Source organism: Seriola dumerili, unplaced genomic scaffold (assembly GCF_002260705.1).
Source record: "Seriola dumerili isolate Sdu_G_001 unplaced genomic scaffold, Sdu_1.0 BDQW01000066.1, whole genome shotgun sequence".
NCBI lineage: Eukaryota > Metazoa > Chordata > Actinopteri > Carangiformes > Carangidae > Seriola > Seriola dumerili.
In genome coordinates, this window is record NW_019174321.1 from 3,600,676 (window position 1) to 3,625,617 (window position 24,942).

The following is a 24,942-nucleotide window of genomic DNA, read 5'->3' on the forward strand; positions in this document are numbered from 1 at the left end:
ATGTCCATCATCGTGAACCTGAGGAGGATCTCAAACCTGCCGGGACGATCTGACAGAAAAGTTGAACTCAGCTTCAGAGGTCAGTAACACACTGTGTGTTATAATGGACTCTTCTCTGATAGTGTATGTTTTATTATAACCTGTAGCCTACCTTATGTGGATGCCCTGTCCATATACTTTTGTCCACCTGTTGTCTTAACCTGGTTTAGGCCTGTTTTGATGACGGGAAAGCATAATGCAACAGTATACAATGATACTTAAGACAATAGTGAGCTTCTAGCTTTGTATACAGATCCTTTACTTGAGTAAAAGTTGAAGAGCTGCAACGATCATTCGATTAACTGATAAGTCGATCGACAGAAAATTAAATGGCAACTATGACTGAATAATCGTCTGAGTTATTTTTTAAAAACTGAAAATACCTAAAGTTTGCTGTTTCCAGCGCTTCTGTTAGAATTTGCTTTTGCTTTCCTTGTCATATTTAATAGAACATTGAATATCTGTGGGTTTTGGACTGAAGGTAAAATTAAGATATCTAGGAAATTATGTGAGGACTTTTGTCTATTTTTTGACCTAACTCTAACACACTAACCCTAACTGTTACTTGGTTAATTGAAAACATAATTAAACAGATTAAGATAATAATTGTTAATTGCAGCCCTAAAAAGTGGTTATACCACACTGTAAAAATATTCCACTGTAAGTAAAAGTCCTACATTAAAAATGCCCTTAAGCGAAACAGCAACATTAACATTAAAGAGTCAATAAAGTATAAAAACTAAAAGTACAGAATATCCCTTCAGAGTGTTATATCATTATGTCATTAGTGGATTACTGTTATTGTTACATTCACGTATAGTTAATATTTTAATGATGTAGTTCATCAATGTGGAGCTGATTTTAATTACTTTATATCCTGTTAGTTTAAAGAATAGATTTGTACATTGAATCTTTTTTTTTTGAATCATCACTCCTGTTCATGCAGATCTTTAAGGGATCTCTTCTTTGCAATATAATTGATGGGGGCACGAGTTCTCTCACGTACACTTGTACATAGTTTTAAAGGTACTTGTCAGATAGATTATTCCAAACATGTTGGAGAACCTGCCACAGTTCTTCTGTGGATTTAGTCTGTCTCAGTGTCTTCTGTCTCCTCATGTGATCCCAGACCCACTCCATGATGTTCAGATCAGGGCTCTGTGGGGGCCAGACCATCTGCCGCAGGAGGCTAAATAACAGAAACAATTCCCTTTAATGCAACAGTTCAACTGCAGCACAAACTACAATTTCCAAAATTACCATACAGTTGAAACAACACCCATCTAAATAATCATTTCTATAAGAACGAGCATTATAACCATTATTGTTGTATGAGACTGCATTGTATTGTACTTTTACTTTATATTTTGAGTGGTTATCCACATACCTTTGCCTATATATTGTACTCTAATTTTGTGTCTACAAACCTTTGGCTATGTAGTGTACTTTGGTTGATCAGGTGTCCATATTATTTTTCTCATATAATGCATTTTGATTGGGTGTTTGTGGACAGTTTAACGCATGATTTGATTAGTGTCACCAGTCAAAGCATCAGTACTGTTGCTATGGTAACCTGTCAGCCGGTCTGTCTGTCCCCCAGGTTTCACCCATAAAACCAGAGTCCTGCAGTGTGAGAACGTGGCCGTCTTCAACGAGGTCAGTGGTCCCGATGTGATCTGTCTGTCCACTGTGGACACATTCACAACAACTAGAACCAGTCAGAGCTGACGTGCGGTCAACTGCTCTTCCTCTGATGTCCACTAGTTGCTGCTGTGATGGAACTGTCACTGTACTGAAGTGCATGAGAACAAGTTTAAGTATAATATGTTCAGCTCTCAGCGGATCAGTGAGCTTCCTCTGATGTCAGTCTGGAGCTTTACAGACGGGTCATTTCAGGTAGAAGCAGCTGTGAGAACGATGAGCTGCTGAGATTTCAAATCACACACAATCATCTGTGTGTGTGTGTGTGTGTGTGTGTGTGTGTGTGTGTGTGTGTGTGTGTGTGTGTGTGTGTGTGTGTGTGTGTGTGTGTGACACCAGGTAGCTGCGATTATTTGTCTGCTTCAGACTGAAACTATTTTAATGGGGCTGATAGTAAACTGTACCACTCCTGTAGTGCAAACACACACCTACAGTGGACGTGACTCTGCTTTATTCTACTGCACTCTATAGAGAAAAAAATGTAATGCCCCTGAATTAACCGTGTTTATGCAGGAATTACCCTGCCACTAGTGGCATGACTGTACTGATGGCAGTGTCAGCTGGTTGGTCCACCACTTTGATCCAAACTGAAATATCTCAACAACTATCGGATGCAGTCCTGACAGTCCCCTGATGTTTCCTCTGGCGTCACCAGGAGGTTGTCGTTTTAGTTTCTAATGGAGGGACTATCATGAAATTTACTACAGAAATGTTTGGTCCTGAGGATGAATTTTAATAACTTTATTAGTCTTTTGACTTTTCATCAGGCGCAATCATCACGTCCACATTTTAAATTGTCCGATACTTTGGTTCATGATTAAATACCTGCAAGTTGACATTCCCATCAGCCTCAGCTGTGCTTTGTGTTTGTGCTAATCAACACACTCAACTTAGATTGTGAACACGGTAAACAGTCCAACAATCTGTATGTTTGGTTTGTCGTTGTGAACATGTAATTATGTTGTTGTCAATATGTGGCTGAAAGCGCTGCTGTACTCACAAGCAGAGTGGTTCGCAGTGCAGTTAGCAGAGCAGCAGCTTCAGCTTTCGTCCTCCATCAGTGTCTATACAGGTTACATTTTGGCGGGTAGGTAATCAACGTGAAATGGGGGGAAAAGAAAATAAACACAAATCAGGTTTCTATACAAGTAAACTGTAACCGCAAATACATTTTGTAGGAAACGACAACGTTCAGAGGTAACTTTTATTTGAGAGAGTGTACACGTCATTGACTCTACTAACTCGTTCTAATGTAGGAATTTTTAAGGGTAATATAGAGAAAATACATGTAAATTTCAAAGTCACAATTCAGACACTCAAAAAAAATGATGGACTGTCAATATAATGCACTTGATAGTAAATGTGGAATGATTTGGACACAGCACACGTCTTGTTAAGAAAGACCACAGTAGGTGGACAGTGAAGGCATCACCAAAGTCACTACAATTCATCCTGAGGGGAACATCAATGTCTGAAACAAAATTTCATGGCAATCCGTCCAATAGCTGTTGAAATATTTCAGTCTGGACAAATAACTTTAATCTCACACCTCTGAATTCAGGCATCTCCATAGCAACAGCCACTGAGACTCATGGGTAGTGTTGTGTTTAGAGCCATACGGGCCAAACTGAAGGGAAAACATTTCTTCCTGACGACAAGAACAGGACATGACATTACAGGAGATTCTGTGTGGTTCAGAGTTTTAGGTCCAAAATGTTTTGTTGAACCGAAGCCTCAACCCATTTAATTACGTCATTGTCAGATAATGTGATTACAAAAACCTCTGTGATGTGAACACAGCAGTGACTTCTGAGTCTCTCTGTTCAGCGACTGAGTCAGGCTTTATTTGTTCTTCAGGTGTGACCAGGTGTGTGTGTGCGTACCTAACACTAGCACACAGTGATTAATGGTTACTTTAGTTTTTTTGTTGTTGGAAACAGAAGTTAGCAGTTTGCTTATTTGAGCAAGACACTTAACTCCAAATTGCTGTGTGTGTGTGTGTGTGTGTGTGTGTGGGGGGGGGGGGGTAAATGCAAGGCCCATTTACTGTACATAGCTACTTCCTGGTCTTTCCATCTTATCCAATGGCCTTCTAAACATGTGACTGAAGCTCCGTACTAAGGTCATGTGATGACACCTGAGCCATCTCCATTCACTGAAGAAGTCAGTGAGATGTGGTTGAAAGCTCATAAAAACATAAAATTGTGACCTTTGAAACCCCAAAGTTTAAGAATGAACTTTCATGCTCAGAACTTGTTTGTGTAATTTTACAGTAAAAGTAATGTAATGTGTGTGTGTGTGTGTGTGTGTGTGTGTGTGTGTGTGTGTACACAGCATTTCCGTTGGCCTTACTATGGTAAATGGGTCAGAGATGAAGTTTTGTCCATCAGTGTTTACAACTGCAGTAAAGTCTTCTCCAACAGGTAACACACACACACACACACACACACACACACACACAATCAGATAAACACATTGTTGTCTTATCAGTGAAATTTAAAATGTATGTGTGTGTGTTTGTGTTTGCACAGACTGCTTGGCAAACTTGTTGTCAGTCTCCAGCATGTTGTTACCACAGGGAGGCTGTTGCTACGGGAACCGCTTACTGATGCCAACTACAGCCTGACAGATGTAAGGACACATACACACAAACACACACGTCCTCCAACATAAATGACCACACAGGCCGTTTGTTGTTAATTGAAATGAAGTGATGTTGCTTAACAATAAAACATGTTTTGAGTTGTAATAAGCTGCTTACACACACAAAGTATGGGGTTGTTTTTCAAGTGAGGAAAGTCACAAAAACACACACTCTGTTGTATAAGAGATTACAGATCTTGGTTTATTCTCTCTCTCTCTCTCTCTCTCTCTCTCTCTCTCTCTCTCTCTCTCTCTGTCTCTCTGTCTCTCTCTCTCTCTCTCTCTCTCTCTGTAGATCTATATAGAGGTGGACATCCGTTATCAGCCAGTTGAGGGAACTGCAGGAAGATGGGAGGGACTCGACTTCCTGAGGGTTGAAGACAATGATGAGTGAGATCATGTCCACGTTGGACCAGATACTTTTGAAAACACACTTTTCACACCAAACGATAAAACTGGTCTCTGGTTGTATATGAGGGACGCATAACTTTTAGTTCTCATTTGCACTGACAGGAACACTTTATTTAAACCCTTAGATTTGGCCCCCAGGATGAATGATTTCGTATCTTATACCTATAATAATCATCATTTGTTTGTTGATTATATTTTGTATTATTATCTTATCTCAGGTTATTATCTGCACCTGATAATAAACTGACTAAAGTTGTCAAATAAATACAGTGTACTAAAAAGTACAAATTTTGCTTCTGAACCGTAGAGAAGTGGAAGTACAAAGTAGTAAATAAGATAGAAATACTCAGGTAACGTACAAGTATCTCAAAATTGTACCTCAGTACAGTGTACCATTCCTCCTTCCTCATTTTGTTTCTCTTCCTTCCTTCGTCCTCAGATCAGCTCTGGTCATCAGGAATGAAGGATTTGATGACCCCAACAGGTGAGAGTTGACACGACTCACATGGTAGTTCTTTTAGCTAGACCGACACTCAACGCTGATACTGACATATCTGTGAAAAAAAGTATCAGTCAGGCTCGAGTGTGAACACACGATCATGATCCTGACCCCTGACTCCTGGAACCAATATAGGAAACATCTGATCCCGATGTCATCTGAGATTTTATTTCATATCCCTGTGATAAAATATTAAATGGTTCTCACATACACACACACACACACACACACACACACACAGAATTTGGTACACTTGTTTGTTTTCATCTGTTTGATAAGAACCTCTTCCTTCTTTTGGCCCTTGTTGGTAAAGCAGTTCAACCTCTGGGGCAATGATAGAAATGTGGGAAAAATCAAAGCCGCCAAGTCACTGGGCAAGTTTTCATCCAGATGCAAATTGTTATGTGGATAACATTTTTCACTCCAGTTTTTTTTTACATGCAAATTGAAAATGTGCAATAAAACAGGTGGATGGAAACACACTTATATGGCGCTCTCTACCTCCGCTCAAAGACTTTGCAGATTTTACTGCATTTTGGCCTGATCAGAGTTACAGACAAATTCGGCAAGGAGTTCATTTCCAGCTGTGCAGACTCCCTCACAGAATGCCATACTATTGTACTGCAGGGCACACATAATATCTCTCTCTCCCTCTCTCTCTCACTCTCTCCTGTCAGTGAGAGGACTGTCGCTCGCCCAGATCAGCTGGAGAGAGAGGCTCGTCGTCTGGGGCAAAGCCTGGTCCGGACTGGGGATGAAGATGAAGATGATGATGACGACGATGATTATGATGAAGACCTGATGGACATGGAGGCTTCCAACATAATCTTCACTCCACTGCTGAGGTCTGGTCACCTGACTATCTCAGTTTTATCAACTTGTCTAGGTGCAGTAAAAGTGATCTGCTGTCAACAGTGTGTGTGTGTGTGTGTGTGTGTGTGTGTGTGTGTAGTCGTTGCAGGCCGTTGTCCAGAAGTGTTGTTGCAGGGACGCCCAAAGTCCAGAGCTTCCAGGTGAATTCATTCATACATGTTTAACCTTTGTTCCAGGTCTATGCTACAGTGCCAACAGTAGTAGTTGATATTTTCATAATAAAAATGCGTCAGATGATGAATTATCACCTGAATCTGCAGCGTCCCTCGGCTTTATGGGGTTTCAGCTCATTGTTCAGCGGTCCAGCCCGTAACTTAACTGTGTTCATTTACTCTCACCACTCTGAGTTGTTTTAAGTCACAGCAGGCAGCTGTTTTCAGCTAGAAACACTAAAACAATCCACTGCACACCAGCTCCTCAGCACCAAACAGAAGATAGACTCAGTTAGAGACTATCTGGTGAACATAGTGGAGCATTTAGCTGCTGGAGAGCCAGATATTTTCTTTCAGGAGTTGGTAGGGACCAAAAGCGGAGCAAACAGAGAGTGAATATCAGACTTATATTAGCTTTTTTAAATCACTGAGGTAGGTGTGTGTGTGGGTGTGTGTGTGTGTGTGTGTGTGTGTGTGCGCAGGTGAATGTGAACATCCTGGAGGCTCAGAAACTGGTTGGAGTGAACATCAGTCCTGCTGTTTTCGTCAGAGTTGGAGATCAGAAAAAACACACAGCGACGCAGAAATCCACCAACTGCCCGTTCTACAATGAGGTACAGGAGAGTGAAGAGTACAGTAGAATACAGCACAGTAGAATACAGCACAGTAGAATACAATACTCTACAGTAGAGTAAATACAGCTGTTTAATTCCTCTCCTTTTGCAGAACTTCCAGTTTGAGTTTCAGGAGGCTCCACAGATCCTCTTTGATAAAGTCATAGAGATAAAGGTAGGTTCTGCTGTTTTGTTTGTTTTTTTCGCTTCTGTTTCCATCGCCGTTGCCATGGTGACATACCTGGGTGTGGTCAAATTAAACACCTGTGATGTGACCCCCCCTCTCAGGTGTTCCACAGGCGTACTCTGGCCTTCCTGATGACCCACATTGGAACCTTTAAGATTGACATTTCCACTGTGTACAACCAGCCAGGTACCAGCACTGTTCCCATCACAGCACTCTGATTAAAATACTGCAGTACTCACTGACCTCTGACCTCTCTGCGTCTCCAGACCACCGCTTCTACCAGAAGTGGGCCCCTCTCACCGACCCGGCGGACACCAGGTCAGGGGTCAAGGGTTATGTTAAGGCAAGCCTCAGCGTGCTGATGAAGGGAGACGCTCTGAACATGCCCAGTCTGCCGCCGACCTCCACATCTGGAGCCAGTGAGGACATAGAGAAGTCAGTGATAATAACAATAAAACCTCCACTTACGTTACACTGGTGCGCGCAGCTCTGGGTTCTGATGCTGTTATTCTTGCAGGAACCTGCTGCTTCCTCGTGGTATGACCTCAGAGCGTCCGTGGGCTCGGTTCCGTGTCCGGATCTACAGGGCCGAGGGTCTGCCCACCATGGAGGCAGGTCTGATGGCCAAGATGTCAAAGGTCACTGACCGGACAGTTTTCATTGACCCCTATGTGCAAGTGACCTTTGCAGGACAACAGGTACTCAGACATACATATATATTGTTGTCTCTGGTTCCATAGTTCCTGAAACGTTATGGTTAAAAAGGTCTACTTGTGTGTTCGTGTGTCCAGGGGGAGACGTCAGTCGCCAGCGCCACCAGCTGTCCAGTTTGGAACGAGGAGATCTCCTTTATTGAGCAATTTCCTCCTCTGGCTCAGCGAATCAGAGTCCAGATTCTTGATGACGCCAAGATGGGAGACATTGCACTAGCAACACACTTCCTGGACCTGCAGCAGATTTCTGACCCCACCAGGAACGGTACGACCAGCAGTTAACACATGCTCAGTGATACAATATACAACCGTTTTTTACTTTAGTGGTATTCTGCTGAGCATGAGTCCTCACCTGCAGAGGTGTCACATTAGAGACTAGTGTTTATTTCTGATTTCCCCTGTTTTATAAGTATATTTGATCAGATTTTAGTAAGAGATGTCCCTATTTTCTGATCTGTTGCTGTTTAATTTGGTGTTGATGGAAAAATTTTACTCTTATTGAATATAGGTGTTTCTACATAGCTGTTTTTTAATAGCTTATAGGCTACTATGAATGAAACACTTTCTGCACACATACTTCAAATTAAAAATCTTTCAGTGGGTCAAAGGCGATGTTCCCGCCATTTCCTGGTAGACTTTTATTATAAAATGTTTGCAGGAAGTGTTGACCGTTTAACCGACAGCAGCAGTAATCAAAAGAACTGCAAAGTAGAAACAACCGGAGTAAATGGAAATCGGAGTGGAAATGTGGAATGTGTCTGTACATTATACTGAATTTATATTTTATCTTACTTGCTTATTGCCTGAATTGGCCATTATTTGAATATCAGCTTTCATTTAAGAATTTAAAGTCACGGGGAAATATCTGTCTGTTTTTTGTCTGCAGGTTTTAACCCCACCTTTGGCCCATGTTGGGTCAACTTATACGGTTCTCCGCAGAACTCCACCCTCGGAGACGTCCACCAGGTAAACCACACTCAACATTTAAAGCAATAGTAGAAGATTTTGGGAAATACATTTATTCACTTTCTTGCTGAAAGTTAGGTAAGAGGTCTTGTTGTTGCTATTGCCAGGCATCCAACAGAGACTTCAGGAAGTCACTGCACCTGAACAAAACCCTCCATGAAACCACAACTTGACTTTTTAACCCCTCGTTTTAAACAAACAAGATCCAACATGTTTATCAATGAGCTTAAGAGGTGTTGATTGGCAGATTTTATTAATTCTGGACAGAGGTAGGCTAGTTGTTCCTACTGTCTCCAGGCTTTGTGCTAAGCTAAGCTAACAGCTACTGGCTATGGCCTTATATCTATCGTACAGACATGAGAGTCGTATCAATCTACTCAGCTAACTCATAGCAAGAAAGGAAATTATTATTAGCAAAGTATTTTTGTGGGATGTGAAGGATCATAAAAGAGTAATCCAGACTTAGCCTTATCTTTCCTCTCCAGGCTTTGAACCAGGGTCTGGGTGAAGGAATCTTTTATCGTGGTCGAATCCTACTCGCCCTCTGCGTGGAGGTTTACGCCTCCCCCTCCGCTGTCACCACAGATACAGCCTCAGTCGCCATGGGAAAGGTACTTCTAATTCTTTTTTTTCATTACAGTTGGGCTCTATAAACACTCTATATTGTGTCTATATTGTGACCTTAACAACACTGATATGATCTCTTACGATGACCTTCCTATTTGTGTGTTCTAAAGGTGAAAGGAGCGCTAGGAAAGCTGGGACTGAGGAAGAAGAGGAGCAGCAAGAAAGAGAAGAAGGAAGGTCGGTCCTAAGTGTCTGGCACAGATATTAGTTAAGGATGCGTTTAGCCTCGTTTAGAACAATGATTGGAAGCAGGGGGAAACTGCTAGCCTAGCTCCATCAAGAGAGAAAAAAATCCACCCTCCAGCAACTCTAAAGGTGTCTGATTTACAGGCTGTATCTTCTTATCGTGTGTGAGTTTCTTTAAAAATGAATTGTCTCACAGCTAAGTTTTACATGTTGAAATGATGCTCTGCTCCAACACAAATGTCAGTAATGTCTGATATTTTAGTTACTTTACCTACTGCAAAATGAAATAATCCAGTGGGCAGAAACAGCAATTGTTTGTTGTCGTAGCATCCGTGGCTGCCAGTGGAGTGGCAGATGAGTCTGGGGAGGCGGGAATTGAGGTACCAGAGGCTGTTACCGTGGAGATTGAGGAGATCCACCCACTCCCTGAGGTCAGTGCTCTCACCACCAACACCATTTCTGTTCACGTGAAAATTTGGTATCAAGGATTTCTTTTGTATGTCTCCCAGTCTTTCTTTCAATGTATATCAACGTAAATCATCTGCCATACGGTTTACATTAGAATTTAGGAGGTAGAATAAAATAGACAACAATTTCAGGCTTACAATATCATCTGCAGAGCAATCACAAGACATACCTTTAAAACTAGACATTATCAAGCTAAGAGGATGGATATACAGTAACAGACTTGCTGATGAGAAGGTATCCCAGGTAGAAAACAGAGTGACATGCTGCAGGTTTCAGGTTTTTTCTTCTCGTTTTTCACCCTCAGGGTTTCCTGGGGCAGAGGGAGGATTTTCTGCTGTTCGCATCTCTGTTTGAAGTCACTATGATAGACCCGTCTGTAGCAACCAGACCGCTGTCCTTTGAACTCTCCATAGGTAAAAAGTGTATTCTCTGCCCTGGACATGAGACTCGCCCACAGACACACCTTTACTACTAACCGACCTCGACCTATCAAGGCAGCAAAACGCTGCTTTTCAGCCTGGTGTTAAGTTCGTCTTTAAGTAGAAATGTTATGACATATCTGTAGCAGCAGCTGGTATTAAAGCTTTTAAATAACAACATCATTGAAATTGAACCCAAACCTGTAAATTGATAGCAAGACAAACGTGTTACTGTTGTCAAGAGAAATTCCCAGGTTACCAACCAAGCTGGGGAAATTCTTTTCAATTTGTTTTCCCAACATCAAATCCTTGATCTTTACCAGTTGTCCTGACTCTTACAGGGAATTATGGGAAGGCGGTGGGGGTTGGGAGATCCAAGAAGAGCCAGAGCCGGGAGGAGCTGAGGAGGAGCAGGGAGGATCTGAATGAAGAGACGCAGGGTCTGCTGGAGTCAGAGGAGGAGCTGGACAGAGAGGAAGTGCTGAGTCCCGAACCTGAGAGCAGATCAGTGTCTGCTGTCATGAGACCCCAGCCCACTGAGTATGACAGGTAAACGCACCACTGCACCTACACAGGTAACTGGCAGTCCAGCCATCTGTGCAGGGGCAGCAGGCTTAGTAAAGTAGCCTACACATCCTCCTCTCCAGCCACCTCCTCCCGACTGGATATAGTCCCTCCGGTGGCCAGGCTCCATGAGGGGGCCACAGTTTCTCCTAATCCGGACAAGGACAAACTTCATTCATAGATGTTCTTGAAATGCTCTTAGCTTGGCCCCTCAACCGGTGCCGTGTCTCCTTCAGCGAGCCAATCAGGCTGTATGCCTGCCTCCTCCACAGATGGCATGTCAGTAAGGATTCAGTCAAGGTCAGCAGTCCTCCCCACAAGTGTTGAGTCCTGCCTCCCCTTCCTGAAAGTCCTTCTCCAATTCCTTCCTGAACTTCTCCCATACCTGAGCTTTTGCCTCTGTCCCGGTTTCATCACAGTTCCATTGTTACTCAATAAGGATTCAAACTTTATGTTTCGCCCACAGCTTTATTCGACAACCGCCATCTTCACCCGCTCCCAGGTTCACAACAACAAAACGCACTTCCTGTTCCTTCCTTCTCAATAATGTCCCTTCACAATAAGAGTTTGTGCTTACTTAGTGAACTGAAATAATAATAAAATGTACACAAATGAGTCTGTATCTTAACACCATCCCTGCACGTCGACTTATCAAAGTGTCCTTGAGCAAGACACTGAACCTCAATTGCCCCTGATGGTTAGGTCAATGCTTTGAATGGTGGCTTGCTACCATTTACCATGATATGAATCTTGGAGGGGTAACTACCGCACCTACAGGTACTTCTGCACAGACACTTCCCACTTCCTGTCTGTCCCTCTGACTTTGTCTCTCTGTGTCTTTTTACTCGTCCGTTGATCACTCAGGTCGTTCCAGTGTCTTCCCCTCCAGCCCCCCTCCATGAAACAGAAGCCTTGTCTGTTTGTCTGGACTCAGTTTGAAGATCACAGCTTTCGTCTCTATCAGGCAAACTGGCTGAGCAAGATGGCCGACAGGCTGGTGAGTGTCAAGTGACCTTTCAGTTCTGTTTAATTAACACATGAAGAAGAACGGCATGGTGTGTATCTGGTAATGCCTGCAAACTGTGCACATGTCTTGTCTTCTCTGCTGTCCATGCCCTGTTTAGGAGATTGGTCTCGATGAGGTAGAACGTCTCCTGAGGAGGCCGAGGAGTAACGGGAAGGAGCGTTTGGTGGAGGTCCTGCTGGAGGTGGTGGCCTCCTGCAAGTCAGTTTCCTCTTGAAACTTTGAGCAGAATAGATTTAGTTTGATTTGTTTTGTACCCATAACCATCTCCTTGTCTGTCCCGCTGTCTGTCTCTTTTTCTGGCTGTCTCTCTGTTCTTCTCCCTGTCTGTCTTCCCTCCTTTACCTGTCTCTCTGTCTGTCTCTCTGCAGACAGTTCAGTGTTTTCTCAGACAGGAGGTCTCAGTCTCGTCCCAACAACCTGGACAAATGCAGGAAGGAGTTCATCAAGAAGAATTTGGTGAGTCTGTTCTCACCTGTCTCTCTCTGTCCACCTGTCACTGTGTACCTGCCCAGCTGTTGCCTGTGTGACTAAATGTCTGACCGTCTCCAGGTCCTGCTGGCCAGACAGGCAGTGAGGGCCAGGCGCAGGATCACTAGGCGGACGGCCAAACAGCGGCTGATGGATAGCAGGAAACTCTTGAAGAAACTCCGCCTACTGGCAAAAGAGGTCAGAGGTCATAGAGAGATCATCATCACAGCTCAACACAAAGATATCAGAGTTTGCAGTACGTACAATATATCTGACACCCCTCCTCTCACGCACCACGCTCTCTCCAGCCCCAGACTACCATCCCGGATGCGTTTCTATGGCTACTGAGTGGAAGCAAGCGTTTGGCTTACGTCAGGATCCCCGCCCACTCCATCCTGTTCTCATTGGTGGAGGAGCAGAGGGGGCGGGACTGTGGCAAAGTCACCACCCTCTACATGAAGGTGATCGTCAATGACACTTGCTGTTTGCTGTTCATTCTCTAAAATCATCCATGACTTTCACTGGTGCGTCTTTCTCTCTGTCGTCCCAGTCTCCAGGAGGTTCAGCAAGTGAGATCTTTGCGAAACTGGAGGTGTATCTGTGGCTTGGTCTGGCCAAGTACAGTAAAGAGGCCACCAACTGCTTGCCGGAGGACTTCCTGCCAGTCAATGAGGAGGAGGAGGAGCAGAGGAGGCTAGTCCCTGTGGGGCAGAGGAAGCTTCCTGTTAGTCTGTCCTGCCAGGGTGAGTCAGGTGACCTCCTCCAGCAGGATGTTTGCTCAGGACTTCTTGTCTGTTGTTAGAAAAAACTCTACTTCAAAATAAAAGCCCCATGATAAGTTTAATTTTGACTCGTCGACCATGAAGCTTTAGCTGAACTCATCTGCAAACTATCTGTCTTGGTCAGATGAAAGTAGATTTTGCTCTCTCCGCAGACAGCAGATACTTTCAGCTACGATGTCACCTGTACCAGGGGCGTGGCCTGATGGCAGCAGATGACAACGGCCTCTCAGATCCCTTCGCCAAGGTCCTTTTCTCTACCCAGTGCCAGGTCACCAGGGTAGGTACAATTGCCCCATTGGTTAAAAGATTCAGTTGTTGTCATTGCATAAGCATTTGATTTCAAATTCATATTCACATGCATCGACCCGCTCCAAGAAGTCAATAGAGCAATTCATTCTTTCAGTGTAAGACAACTATATGAAGCAATTAGGGTTCAACATGAGATATTCACTTTTTAGATATAACTTTACATTTATTTTTGATAGTGTCCAGTGTTTAGTATTATTTCACAAAATGAGTATTTGTCTCCTTTAAAATAAAATTAAGCTTGTTTTTAATCTAACAAAAAATAGTCTGTGCAGCAATGTGTCATGTTCTAAAAACACTGGATCCTACATTTCCCATAATGCAGCAGCATAGCATCTTTCATTAGTCTTTCCCTTCCTGGTAACGATACGGCTTTTAAATTTCACACCATCATCAGTTTGTAATGCAAATGTTTTACTATGACCAGTAAACTGAGCTTGATGTGTGAAGGTGATGGAGTGCCCCTTAATGCACACATTTTATTTTCCATGTTTGTGTGTTCAGGTGTTGTCTGACACACTCTCTCCAGCCTGGTGTGAGTGTTTGCTGTTCGACAGAGTCCTGCTGGAGGGAACGAGGGAGGAGCTCCAACGAGACCCGCCCCTCATCATCATCAGCATATTTGACTACGACTCAATGGTAACACTGATGTTCTTCTTCTTCTTATGATATCATTATTTTTATTATCATTACCCATTTATTCAGGAAATAAGGTCATAACAGCTTCTGTGCGTGCGTGTGCGTGCGTGTGTATGTGTGTGTGTGTGTGCGTGTGTGTGTGTGTGTGTGTGTGTGTGTGTGTGTGTGTGTGTATGTGTATGTGTGTGTGCAGGGTAGTCCGAAACCTCTGGGTCGGGCGTTTGCTGAGCCAGAGTTTAAAACTGTGGAGCAGTTCTACCAGAAGCCCCGCCTCCATTTCTATGACATCAGCATGGGCAGGGCCCCCGCCGGCGAGCTGTTGGCTGCCTTCGAGCTCATTGAGCTGGACTACTCTGGGTTTGGAGAGGTGACACCTGTTAATCAATCAATCAAAAAATTTTTTATGAAGTTTATGAAATGTAATGTGACGAACATACAAACTTATTTGGAACAGAAAACAAAGGCAGATGGTGAAATGATTACTTCACCTGTCCAATACAGTTTTCCTGTGCAATGACCAACATTTCAAATGACATCACTTAACTGACTGAAATAATGGATAAAACTAGTTGCTGTAAACTGTAACTGTCCTGTAACAAAAACAAAATAAGCATGAATTAATTCTACAGAGTGAATTAAAATATCATCTCGTCACCGCAGCCGTGCCTCCCCAGCAGTGTGGACCCTCAGGAGCTGAGCTACATGGAGGAGCAGAGGTGTTACATCATCCCAGATGGAGTCCGACCTGTTCTGAGGACCTTCAGGATCGAGGTCTTGCACACGCACACACACACACACACACATACACACACATACAAACACACAAACACAGGCATTTTTGTGTTTATGTGACACCAGATTTACAGGCTGCTGCTTGTGTGTTTCTGTGTGTGTGCTCAGGTGCTGTTCTGGGGTCTGCGGGAGCTGAAGAGGGTGCAGCTGTTTGAGGTGGAGCGCCCCATGATGAGGGTTGAATGTGCAGGACGACAACTGGAGTCTGAAGAGATCGTGAGCTACAAGACTCACCCCAACTTCAAAGAGCTGGTCCGCTACATCGACGTGGTCAGTTTCTGTCATTAGTGATGGTTACTGTAAATGCATGCGTACAGAATAGGGACACAGCTAACGTCCTGTTTTCCTGTCTGGTCCAATCAGGAGCTGCCGGAGCAGGCCTACCTCCACCCTCCTCTGACATTGTTTGTGGTGGAGCAACGAGCCTTCGGCCGGCTCGCTCTGGTCGGGTCACACGTGGTCCAGAGCCTCATGGACTACGCCCCACCCGAGCTGGGGGCGGAGCCTGAAGAGGAAGAGGAGGAGCCCAAACCAAAAGGTAAGAGCTACCAAAGAAGTCATGGAGGTAATAATTTGTTTTGAATACTTTTTTTTCACTAGAACTATAAATGTTTATCATTGTACTATTATCATTGTAATGAACGGTCTCATTACAATGATAATAGTGATAGATTCATCATCAAAATTATTAGTGATATTTGAGACAGTGGGTCCTTGAGTTCTTTTCAGGCAGGGTAGACAATTTAGCTAGCAATGAAATGCTAACTTGCCTTCGAAGTACCGCTCTGCCTTGCTACTGTTCTACTTAGCCAGGCATGCTAGTGTTAGCGGCTTGTGTATCTTTGTGTTAACATTTTCTTGGGCTGAATTGATCTAAAATTTAAATATTATTGATTAAAATCTCTAAACTCATCGAATGAGTTTTACAAAGATCAATCTCAGTTTTTATGGACTAAATTTCTTTGTGTGTTTCTCTAGTGAAGCAGAATGCGATGAAGATCAATACGCTGATGTCAGTGAAGGATATCGGACTCAGTGGCCTGTCAATCAAACAGTCAAAGATTCCCATCAACCCCATCAAGCTGGTTAATGTACGCATGTTAATCTCCTCCATTTTCTTCTTCTGTTAAAAACACAAAACCAAAACTGTTCAGACAAATTTCAACCAGATTTAAAGATTAAAGAATGTGTTGATGCTGATGCTGGTCCTGCCCCCTCAGGCTCCTCTGAAGAAGCTGAGGAGGAATGGGGAGGAGCTGGAGGAGGAGCCGCCAGAGATGGAGGAGTTGGACTGGTGGTCCAAATACTACACTTCCCTGGAGGAGCTGGAGAGACAGGTGACCCTCAATTTTTGTCCATTATCCTTTAATCTGCCTTCCTACAATGCTGAAGTGCCGTAGTATGCCTTTAAATAATGAATTAAAGAGCCATCAGACATCAGTTTCTCACAGAGGTTATCAAATACGAGATTGTTTCCAGAATTAGACAGATCATCGCAGGAGAATCAACAAAAAGGCATATCACTCTAGAAAGTTCAACAACAGACTACACATTAAAATGGAGTTTCCTTACAGGGAGAGGAAAATAATTACAGTAATTAATCAGGTCTTTACTCAGCGTGTGTGATGTGTGGATTGTGTGCAGGCTGCTGAGGAGGAGGAGATGGAGGAACAAGCAGAGACAGGTACAGTTCAACTCTATTATTTCAGACATAATTATGTGTATTTTCCTATAATTGTCTATATATTAAAAAAAGAAAAAAAATTTAAACAGCAAAGAGCAGCAACACATACATCTGATATTTCCAATCAGCACCTTGTGTTGCAATCAGAGCTGTAGTGTGTTGTGCTGCAGTTCCTCTAACGTCCACTACATTCTGCTGTACTAAAACTCCACTGAGGTGAATGGGAAACCTTCAACTTCTCTCTACAAATAAAAAGACAATACAGTTTTTACATAGGTTCAGCTGTGATGATTTAGCTTTTTTCAGAATCTGTTTTCCATTAAAGAGGTACACCATGTGTTGTGGTTGAACATGTGATTCCACAAAGATTTAATTATTAATTTGAGCATTAATCTGACGCTCTAATGGCCTCCACTCTCCTCGGAAGGATTCCCGTTTGATTCTGGCCCCAGGCTGAAGGAACATTAGTGAGGTCCATCACTGATGTTGGGCGATAAAGCTTGGCTCGCACTTGGGATTCCAGTTCATCCCGTAGTTGTTCGATGGGGTTCAGTTTAGTCAGGGCTTTGTGTGTGAATCAACAACAGGAGAACTTACTGTGACAATCCAAAGAATAAATGAATATGAACAATAAGATAAAAATACTACAAAATGAGATATCAGCACAAGAAATTGAATGGAAAACAATGGTAATAAAATAAGGTTTTGTTTGTTAGTGTTGATAAAGTTTTCTTTTTTTTGCTCAGATGGAGCAAATCTGACCATGGCAAACATCGAAGAGGAGGAGGAAGAAGTTGTGGTGGTGGAGATTGAGCCTCCCAAGCGCAAGAAGATTGCCACACTAAAGGTTTGAGATCACTGTGATAGACAGTTTACAGTGCAGTCTCACAGTCCAAGCTTAATCAGCTCTGCAGATGTGAATGCAGATGTGTCTCTGGTAGTCAGGGCAGCAACTCGACCCCGACCTGCAGGGGGCAATCCACCATTTTCCTGCTACTCCTGGCAACTTTGCACTCAGCTGAAAGCTGCCCCAGTGCAACTCGGAAATCTTGGGTTGCACCTTGAGATTCTGTCAATGGAAAATCTCAAACAGATTTGGTGCCAAGGCACATGTGGGCTACACAAACCCAACATACACAAATGTATTTATTGTTTTTATGAAAGAGACCTTAGCCCAGTCAGACCCAAGCATAATAAAGCCCTATCCAAAAAGTGGTGAACTTGGTCCACTTGAATCCACAGGGGGATCCTACCAGACCTGAACAGTCTGCATATAGTTTAGATCCAGGCCTACACTGGTCTCAGGCCTCGGATACCAGGAACCCAGGTGGGCCCATAAAGACCTTCAGTTTAAGACAGAAACATAAGAGACTGGATCGTGATGCTGGTAGACAGGGAAGTGAAAGTCAAAACAGATTTGTAGTAACTGTAGATGTTTTAATTTCTGCCTCTGTGTGTGTTTGTATGTGTGCTCAGCTGTATGGAGGTGATCTGGAGTCAGAGTTCAGTCAGTTTCAGGACTGGCTGCAGATCTTCCCACTGTACAAAGGCAGAGCGAGTGCTGAGGACGAGGAGGATGATGAAGAGGAGAGGTTTATGGGAAAGTACAAGGTACTGTGGATGGAGAGCTGTTTATCTGTCTGGCTGTCTGTAACTCTGAGAAGAGGTCTTAACTCTATACTCTTTCTCCTCAGGGCTCCTTCCTGGTTTATCCGATTGATTCAGGAAATGAGGAAGACACCAAGTGTCAGATCATAAATGGAATCCCCAAAAACTCACCGATCAAAGTTTTAGTGCGAGTCTACATCGTCAAGGTACCTGTCTCACTGTCCATCCACAGCCTGTCTTTGTCTTACTGACTCGAGCAGTCCAACATATTAGAAAATCTTCTTTACACTGACTTTACGCTGTTGTTGCATTCAAGACTTTCAATGATGCTCAGACATCTGAGATTTGAGAGTTGTTGGCAACGAAGCCCTTTTCATGCAAGAAACGACCAACTTTACATTCTCCCTTTGACAACTTCCCGCCTCCAGCTGCAATATGTTTGTTTAAACCCAGGTGGTACAGTGGATCCTACTGTGAGTTCTACTTTGTCTTCTACTGACTCTGTTTGTGTCCAGGCCACCGGTCTGGCTCCCACAGACCCGAATGGTAAAGCCGATCCATACCTGGTGGTCCGAGTCGGAGAGCAGAGTCTAGACACCAAAGATCGATACATCCCCAAACAGCTCAACCCTACGTTCGGAGAGTCAGTACCTGTCTGTACTACCTGTACCTGTCCAACTGTCTCTGACTGCCTGACTGTCTGACCGTCTGTATGTCTGACTTTGTCTTTCAGGGTGTTTGAACTCACGGTGTCTTTCCCGCTGGAGACAGATGTGGTTATCATGGTGTTGGACCACGATCTTGTGGGGTCTGACGACGTCATTGGCGAGACGCGGGTCGACCTGGAGAACCGGTTCTACAGCCGCCACAGAGCCTGCTGTGGCCTGGCTCTTTACTATGACACGTTAGTACTAGAACTACATCACGTTAATCTATGACACATTACACAACCCGGCTAAAGGCTGCACTAAGAGCGGGAGACCGTACATGAGTATCAGTACATTAACTATGTATGTTATGTATTTCGTCAGTAGAGTACCTGTCGCTTTTAATGTTTACCTGTCTACCTGTTTGCCCCTCTACCTGTCTCTCTCTCTCTCTCTGTAGTGACGGTTACAACATGTGGCGTGATGCGAAGAAGCCATCCGCCATCTTGGCTGAGCTCTGCAGGAAGAATGGCATCCCATCCCCAGAGTACAGAACATCTGAGGTCAAAGTGCTCAACAAGATCTTCAAAATCCCACCAGAAGCAGTGCCTGAAGGTAGGACAGACAGACAGACAGGTGGAGGGACAGACAGGTAGAGAGACATCCACGCCAACACAGTGGAGGTGAAGAGTCTATAACTGTCCGTCTGTGAACACACATACAGAATATATCATGTACCACAACAACTTCTGGGCTCTGTTGCTGCTACTAGTAAATCCTCCTGCTCTACCAGTAGTACCAGTTGTAATACAACTGACCGCAGTATTAACAGCTCTAACAGGACTGTTGTTATTGTTGTTGTTGTTGTTGTTGTTTTCAGGTCTACTGAAGAAGAACCAGCGGTCTCCAGAGGAGGAGGCAGAGATGGAGGAGCATGCAGCCCTGAGCGTGCTGCAGCGCTGGGCGGAGATGAACGAGTTCCTCCCTGGAGCCCTTCCTCTGGTCCCAGAGCACGTGGAGATCCGGTCCCTGATGAACCAGGACAAACCTGGAATGCCACAGGTATTAACCGCAACACATACACAACAACAGTACGGTTCAATCAACAGCAACAACAACATAATGATAGTTTTATCGCTAAGTATCATCAGCAGTTTGTGTATGTGCGTCTTGCAGGGTTACCTTCATATGTGGGTGGACATGTTTCCTAATGATGTCCCGGCCCCGCCCCCTGTTGACATCAAACCCCGGCAACCTGAACAGTAAGTCAACATATCGGTGAGTTCAATGGAAAGGAAAAGAGAAGGAGTTACAATATGTAACCTGTGTCTTCGTTTCTATGGCGACAGGTATGAGCTGCGTGTAATCATCTGGAACACGGATGACGTGTTTCTGGACGATGTCAACCCGTTCACCGGTGACCCGTCCTCCGACATCTATGTTAAAGGGTTAGTTTACACACACTTTGTCCATTTTTCAATTCTTGTGGTTCCCAATCTGAGTTTCATGAATCAGAAATGTTGTAATGATGATTTTACGTCCTCAGGAGCCAAAAAAAAGATTCAAAACTGCTGAAAATAAAGTTGTGTTAAGGGAGGTACTTAACACAGGTACCAAGAGCTTGGAGGGCTGCGGGTCGGGGCTAAGTAAACAGTTGTAGGCATTTCTTTGATTGGCTCAGTGATCTGTTGTGTTTTCTGTGCAGATGGATAAAGGGACTGGAAGGAGACAAACAGGAGACCGACGTCCACTTCAACTCTCTGACAGGAGAAGGAAACTTCAACTGGAGATTTGTGTTCCGCTTCGACTACCTTCCCACTGAGGTAAAAACACACTGTGTGTTTCCATCACCTCAGAGGTCACTACACTGACTTACCCTAACCCGAAACCTAAAACTAACCTCATCCCTATAACCAAATCTTAACCCTCAAACATGTCCCAAGGTCTAAACTGGTCCTCACAAAGATACATACATACAAGTACACGCACACACACCTGGTGACACATGGACCTGCTGATGATCAACACTTCCTGATTCCTTAAAGATCTCTTGATCTTCACTCTAGTAACTTTAGAGCTACAACTAATCATTATTTTTCTTCTCAATTAATCTGTCCATTGTTTTTACGATTTAATTGGGTCCCAAGGTCCCAAAACCCAAAGATATTCAGTTTATAAAGATATAAAATCAAGAAAAACAACAAATCATCATATTGAACAAAATTTGTTTTTTTTTTAACAAAATTGTCAAAATTGTTATTAATGATTATTATTAATATTATTGTTTTTTTCATTCAGCTAATCAGTTAATTAGCCAGTTGTGTCACCACCAGGATCACATTACCAGGGTATACAACAAATATCAACATTTAATCCTGATCCCATCCCTGTTCCCCAGAGGATGAACCCAGATCTTAATGAAATTACATTTTTTATCTCCACCACTGGTTCTAGGCTCTAAGTGTGTGTCTGCTCATATCGTGGCTGTAATTAACACTGCAGCCACAGTGAGACAGATTTTTTAGCAGAATTTTACTGAAACAGTTAGTGGTAGTGGAAACCCAGTAAATCCTCCTCTCGTCCTGTAGAAAGAGGTGGTTTATAAGAAGAAGGAGTCCATCTTCTCTCTGGAGGAGTCAGAGTTTCGACAGCCGGCTGTTCTGACGCTGCAGGTCTGGGACTACGACCGCATCGCTGCCAACGACTTCCTGGGTGAGACAGACAGACTGGACAATCTGTATACATATATATATATATATATATATATATATATATAAAACACTTGACACTTCCTCCACACTTACCTTTTATCTTGATAAATTCAATATAATTCATGTATTAATCATTTTTACAGCACTGTTATAATATGTCCACCTCTCAGACAGACTGTTTTCATTCAGTATTTTTAATACTAATCACTTCTGCTTTGCTGTTTTGTTTGTTTGTTTGTTTTCAGTACTAAACTGCAGTCAGTGAACACAACACTTCCTACATATTTTCAAATTAAAAGCAATTTTTAAGCATGTAACGCCTTCTGTTCCTGACAAGCTTTTAATCTGCAACATCTGCAGATTTGTGTTTCACTAAAAGTAGCTCAATAACGTCACAAAAACAACAAAGTAGAGTCAACTGGAATTAAATTGATTACTGAATGAGTCTGGGGTAGTATTTGAGACTTAACCATCTCTTTATTTAAGAGTTTACATTATAATCCACAAATGTCACTGTCAACAATTTTACTTTAACTTTCTATTTTCTGGTTTTTGAGAGAGCGAATGTTTTCATTTAATTTTTCAAACATAGTGAGCAGAACAAACTAAATTTATTTCCAAACATGGACAAATAAAACATAGATATTTGTTTAAATTGGGGGAATTGAGCCTTTAAATTGAATATTTAACAGATGCTTTAATGTTTAATGTGTGACCTGAGTTGTTCTCATGCAGCCTTTTTATTTAAGATTCAGGGGATATAACAGCTTCACCACAAGCAATACTCTTTAGACTATCATTCTCCTCCTCCTCATCATTTCTTCGTGCCTCCTCTCCCAGGCTCCATAGAGCTGCGTCTCAGCGACATGGTGCGAGCAGCGAAGTCGTCCAGTAAGTGCACAATTGACATGGCGAAGGATCGGGCTGGCCCCCGATTCTCCATCTTTCGCGCCAAGAAGATGAAGGGCTGGTGGCCGCTGACCCGCCTGAAGACGGCCGAGGACTTCGAGAAGGAGGAGAAGGAGAAGGAGGCGGCCAAGAAGAAGGGAGGCAAGAAGAAGAAGAAGAAAAGCAAAGACAAGAGGAGCAAGTTGAGACAGGAGGACATCCAGTACACTGACAGCAGCGGCAACACGTTCCTGTTAATGGTAAAAGAAAAAGAACACTAATGAACTCTAAAGCTGATAAAACACAGTAACTACATGTTTAATCAACATTGGTCTGAGACCTCAATCTGACTTTTACACATTGTTTTAACAATATAAAAGGATTTATGTGTCATTTACACGACCGCTGTATCTGCACTCTGGTTCGTAGATATGCAATTTATATTTTACTAATTTATGGTTTCTGTGTTTGAATCTGGATGGAATGAGAAGGGGAAATTGGAGCCATTTTGAATTTTAAAATAGGCAGATATCTTTTGGATTTACAGTATAGATGGCCTTGTTATATTTTAAAGTAAAAGAAACTTCCAGCAGCTAAAACTGTATGATCCCCCCTTTCCTGGTAGGCTTTTAATATGAAATATTTGCGCAGGAAATGTCAAGTTTAAGTTACAGTAGCTTAAGAGCTGTCACAAAAGAGCAATATTACTATTGAGTAGTGTTGAGGATGATGTGACTTAGTGCTGTGGAAATGTACATTATACTGAATTTACCATGTGAGACAGTAAGTACAGGTAATTTCACCCTCCTCAGTGTCACGACTAAAGTTAATCTAAATGTAAATATTAATTCTAATTTAAACTCCAGTTTAATTACTTCAGTGACACTGAAACTGTGTGTGTGTGTGTGTGTGTGTGTGTGTGTGTGTGTGTGTGTGTGTGTGTGTGTGTGCGTGCGTGCGTGCGTGCGTGCGTGCCTGCGTGTGTGTGTGCGTGTGTGTGTGTGTGAAGGGGAAGGTGGAGGTTGAGCTTCAGCTGGTGACATTGGAGCAGGCGGAGGCCAACCCTGTGGGACGGGCCCGCAAGGAGCCGGAGCCTCTGGACAAACCAAAGTATGACACACACACACACACACACACACACACACACACACACACTGTTAAAGGACAGGTTCACAACTTTTCAAGTCCATCTTAAAACAATAGTCCGGTGTTCATATGGACACTGAAACTGTTTATTCTTGCTGTAATTATTCCTTCTGTTCACACGGGACATTCAAAGATCTCTCCACTGTTTTCTTTCACTGTGAAATGTATTAGTTTTAAATGTTGGTGTGACCGAACATAAAACCATGTCCAGGTGTAAAAAGGTGTAAACAGTGTCCTGTCATCCCTCCAGTCGTCCCACCACCAACTTTACCTGGTTCATCAACCCAATGAAGACCTTCATCTTCCTCATCTGGAAGAAGTTCAAGAAGTACATCATCGCTTTTGTCATCCTCGCCATCCTCGCACTCTTCCTCGCCCTCATTTTGTACACGCTGCCGCAGCAGATATCTTCCCTCATCATCAAAGGATGAAGAAACCTGCGCAGAGTCTTCATCGCTTCCTGCTGGATGTCCCGGACTGTCTCAGGTTTCTGATCCTGAACTGATGCAGTTTACGAATAACTGACGTCATATTTACTCCTCAGCCTGATTTCTGCAGAACTCAATCAGTAAAGCTCATGATTCAATATATTTAACATGGACTGCACTACATTACCCAGCATCCTTGTTGATGTAAACACAACCTGGGTGATGGGAGGAATAATCAGGGATCTGTTTTACTGTTGGATTCATCCGTCACCAGAGGAAATTACTGGACACTTATTACTTCAGGCTTAATATATATATATATATAATGTAATTTAACTGTAAAACTGTATTGTATAGTAGCACTGGACAAAATTACAGCACATATGTGATGTGATAAATCAGCACCTTTCCTAAACTAAAACATAACTGTATTGTATACAAGTCTAATTTTGTTGATTAGATACATTAGATGGTCAAAATTTTTTATTTTGAAAACAAATAAGTCAGTGAAATAAATAAGTATATTAATTTTTTGTTTAATTTTGTACTGACTCCTAACTGAAGTTGATATTCTCATTCACGCCAATTTTTAGAATAATCGATCTGAAAGTTGCCGCTATTTCTAAGTATATAAATCAATATTAATATCAATCAGAGGCTGTGATTCTGTTGGTCTGTCTGCAAGGAGTGAACAGACAAACCCAAAACACGCAGTTCAATCATTATTTAAACAGAAAAAAACTGAAGAACTAAA

At 42.9% G+C, this 24,942-nt stretch overlaps 1 protein-coding gene across 1 annotated transcript; it reads left to right on the forward strand.

The window, feature by feature from the left end:
- On the forward strand, positions 1-24,191 carry LOC111219430 (fer-1-like protein 4). The gene is made up of 50 exons (XM_022742108.1): positions 1-79; positions 1,640-1,695; positions 4,075-4,163; positions 4,272-4,371; positions 4,679-4,773; positions 5,234-5,278; positions 5,971-6,138; positions 6,246-6,306; positions 6,801-6,932; positions 7,045-7,107; positions 7,221-7,305; positions 7,386-7,554; positions 7,637-7,817; positions 7,911-8,097; positions 8,719-8,798; positions 9,284-9,409; positions 9,536-9,606; positions 9,955-10,042; positions 10,384-10,492; positions 10,840-11,047; positions 11,927-12,059; positions 12,187-12,287; positions 12,458-12,545; positions 12,639-12,755; positions 12,866-13,018; positions 13,108-13,300; positions 13,492-13,616; positions 14,150-14,284; positions 14,478-14,651; positions 14,945-15,055; positions 15,185-15,346; positions 15,440-15,614; positions 15,855-15,863; positions 16,055-16,161; positions 16,297-16,413; positions 16,721-16,760; positions 17,507-17,607; positions 18,237-18,371; positions 18,455-18,574; positions 18,884-19,011; positions 19,102-19,272; positions 19,476-19,630; positions 19,896-20,077; positions 20,192-20,277; positions 20,365-20,463; positions 20,721-20,838; positions 21,604-21,727; positions 22,567-22,874; positions 23,624-23,724; positions 24,011-24,191. The coding sequence occupies exons 1-50, from the start codon at positions 1-3 to the stop codon at positions 24,189-24,191; spliced, it is 6,141 nt and encodes a 2,046-aa protein (XP_022597829.1).
- Positions 24,192-24,942: the final 751 nt, after the last annotated feature.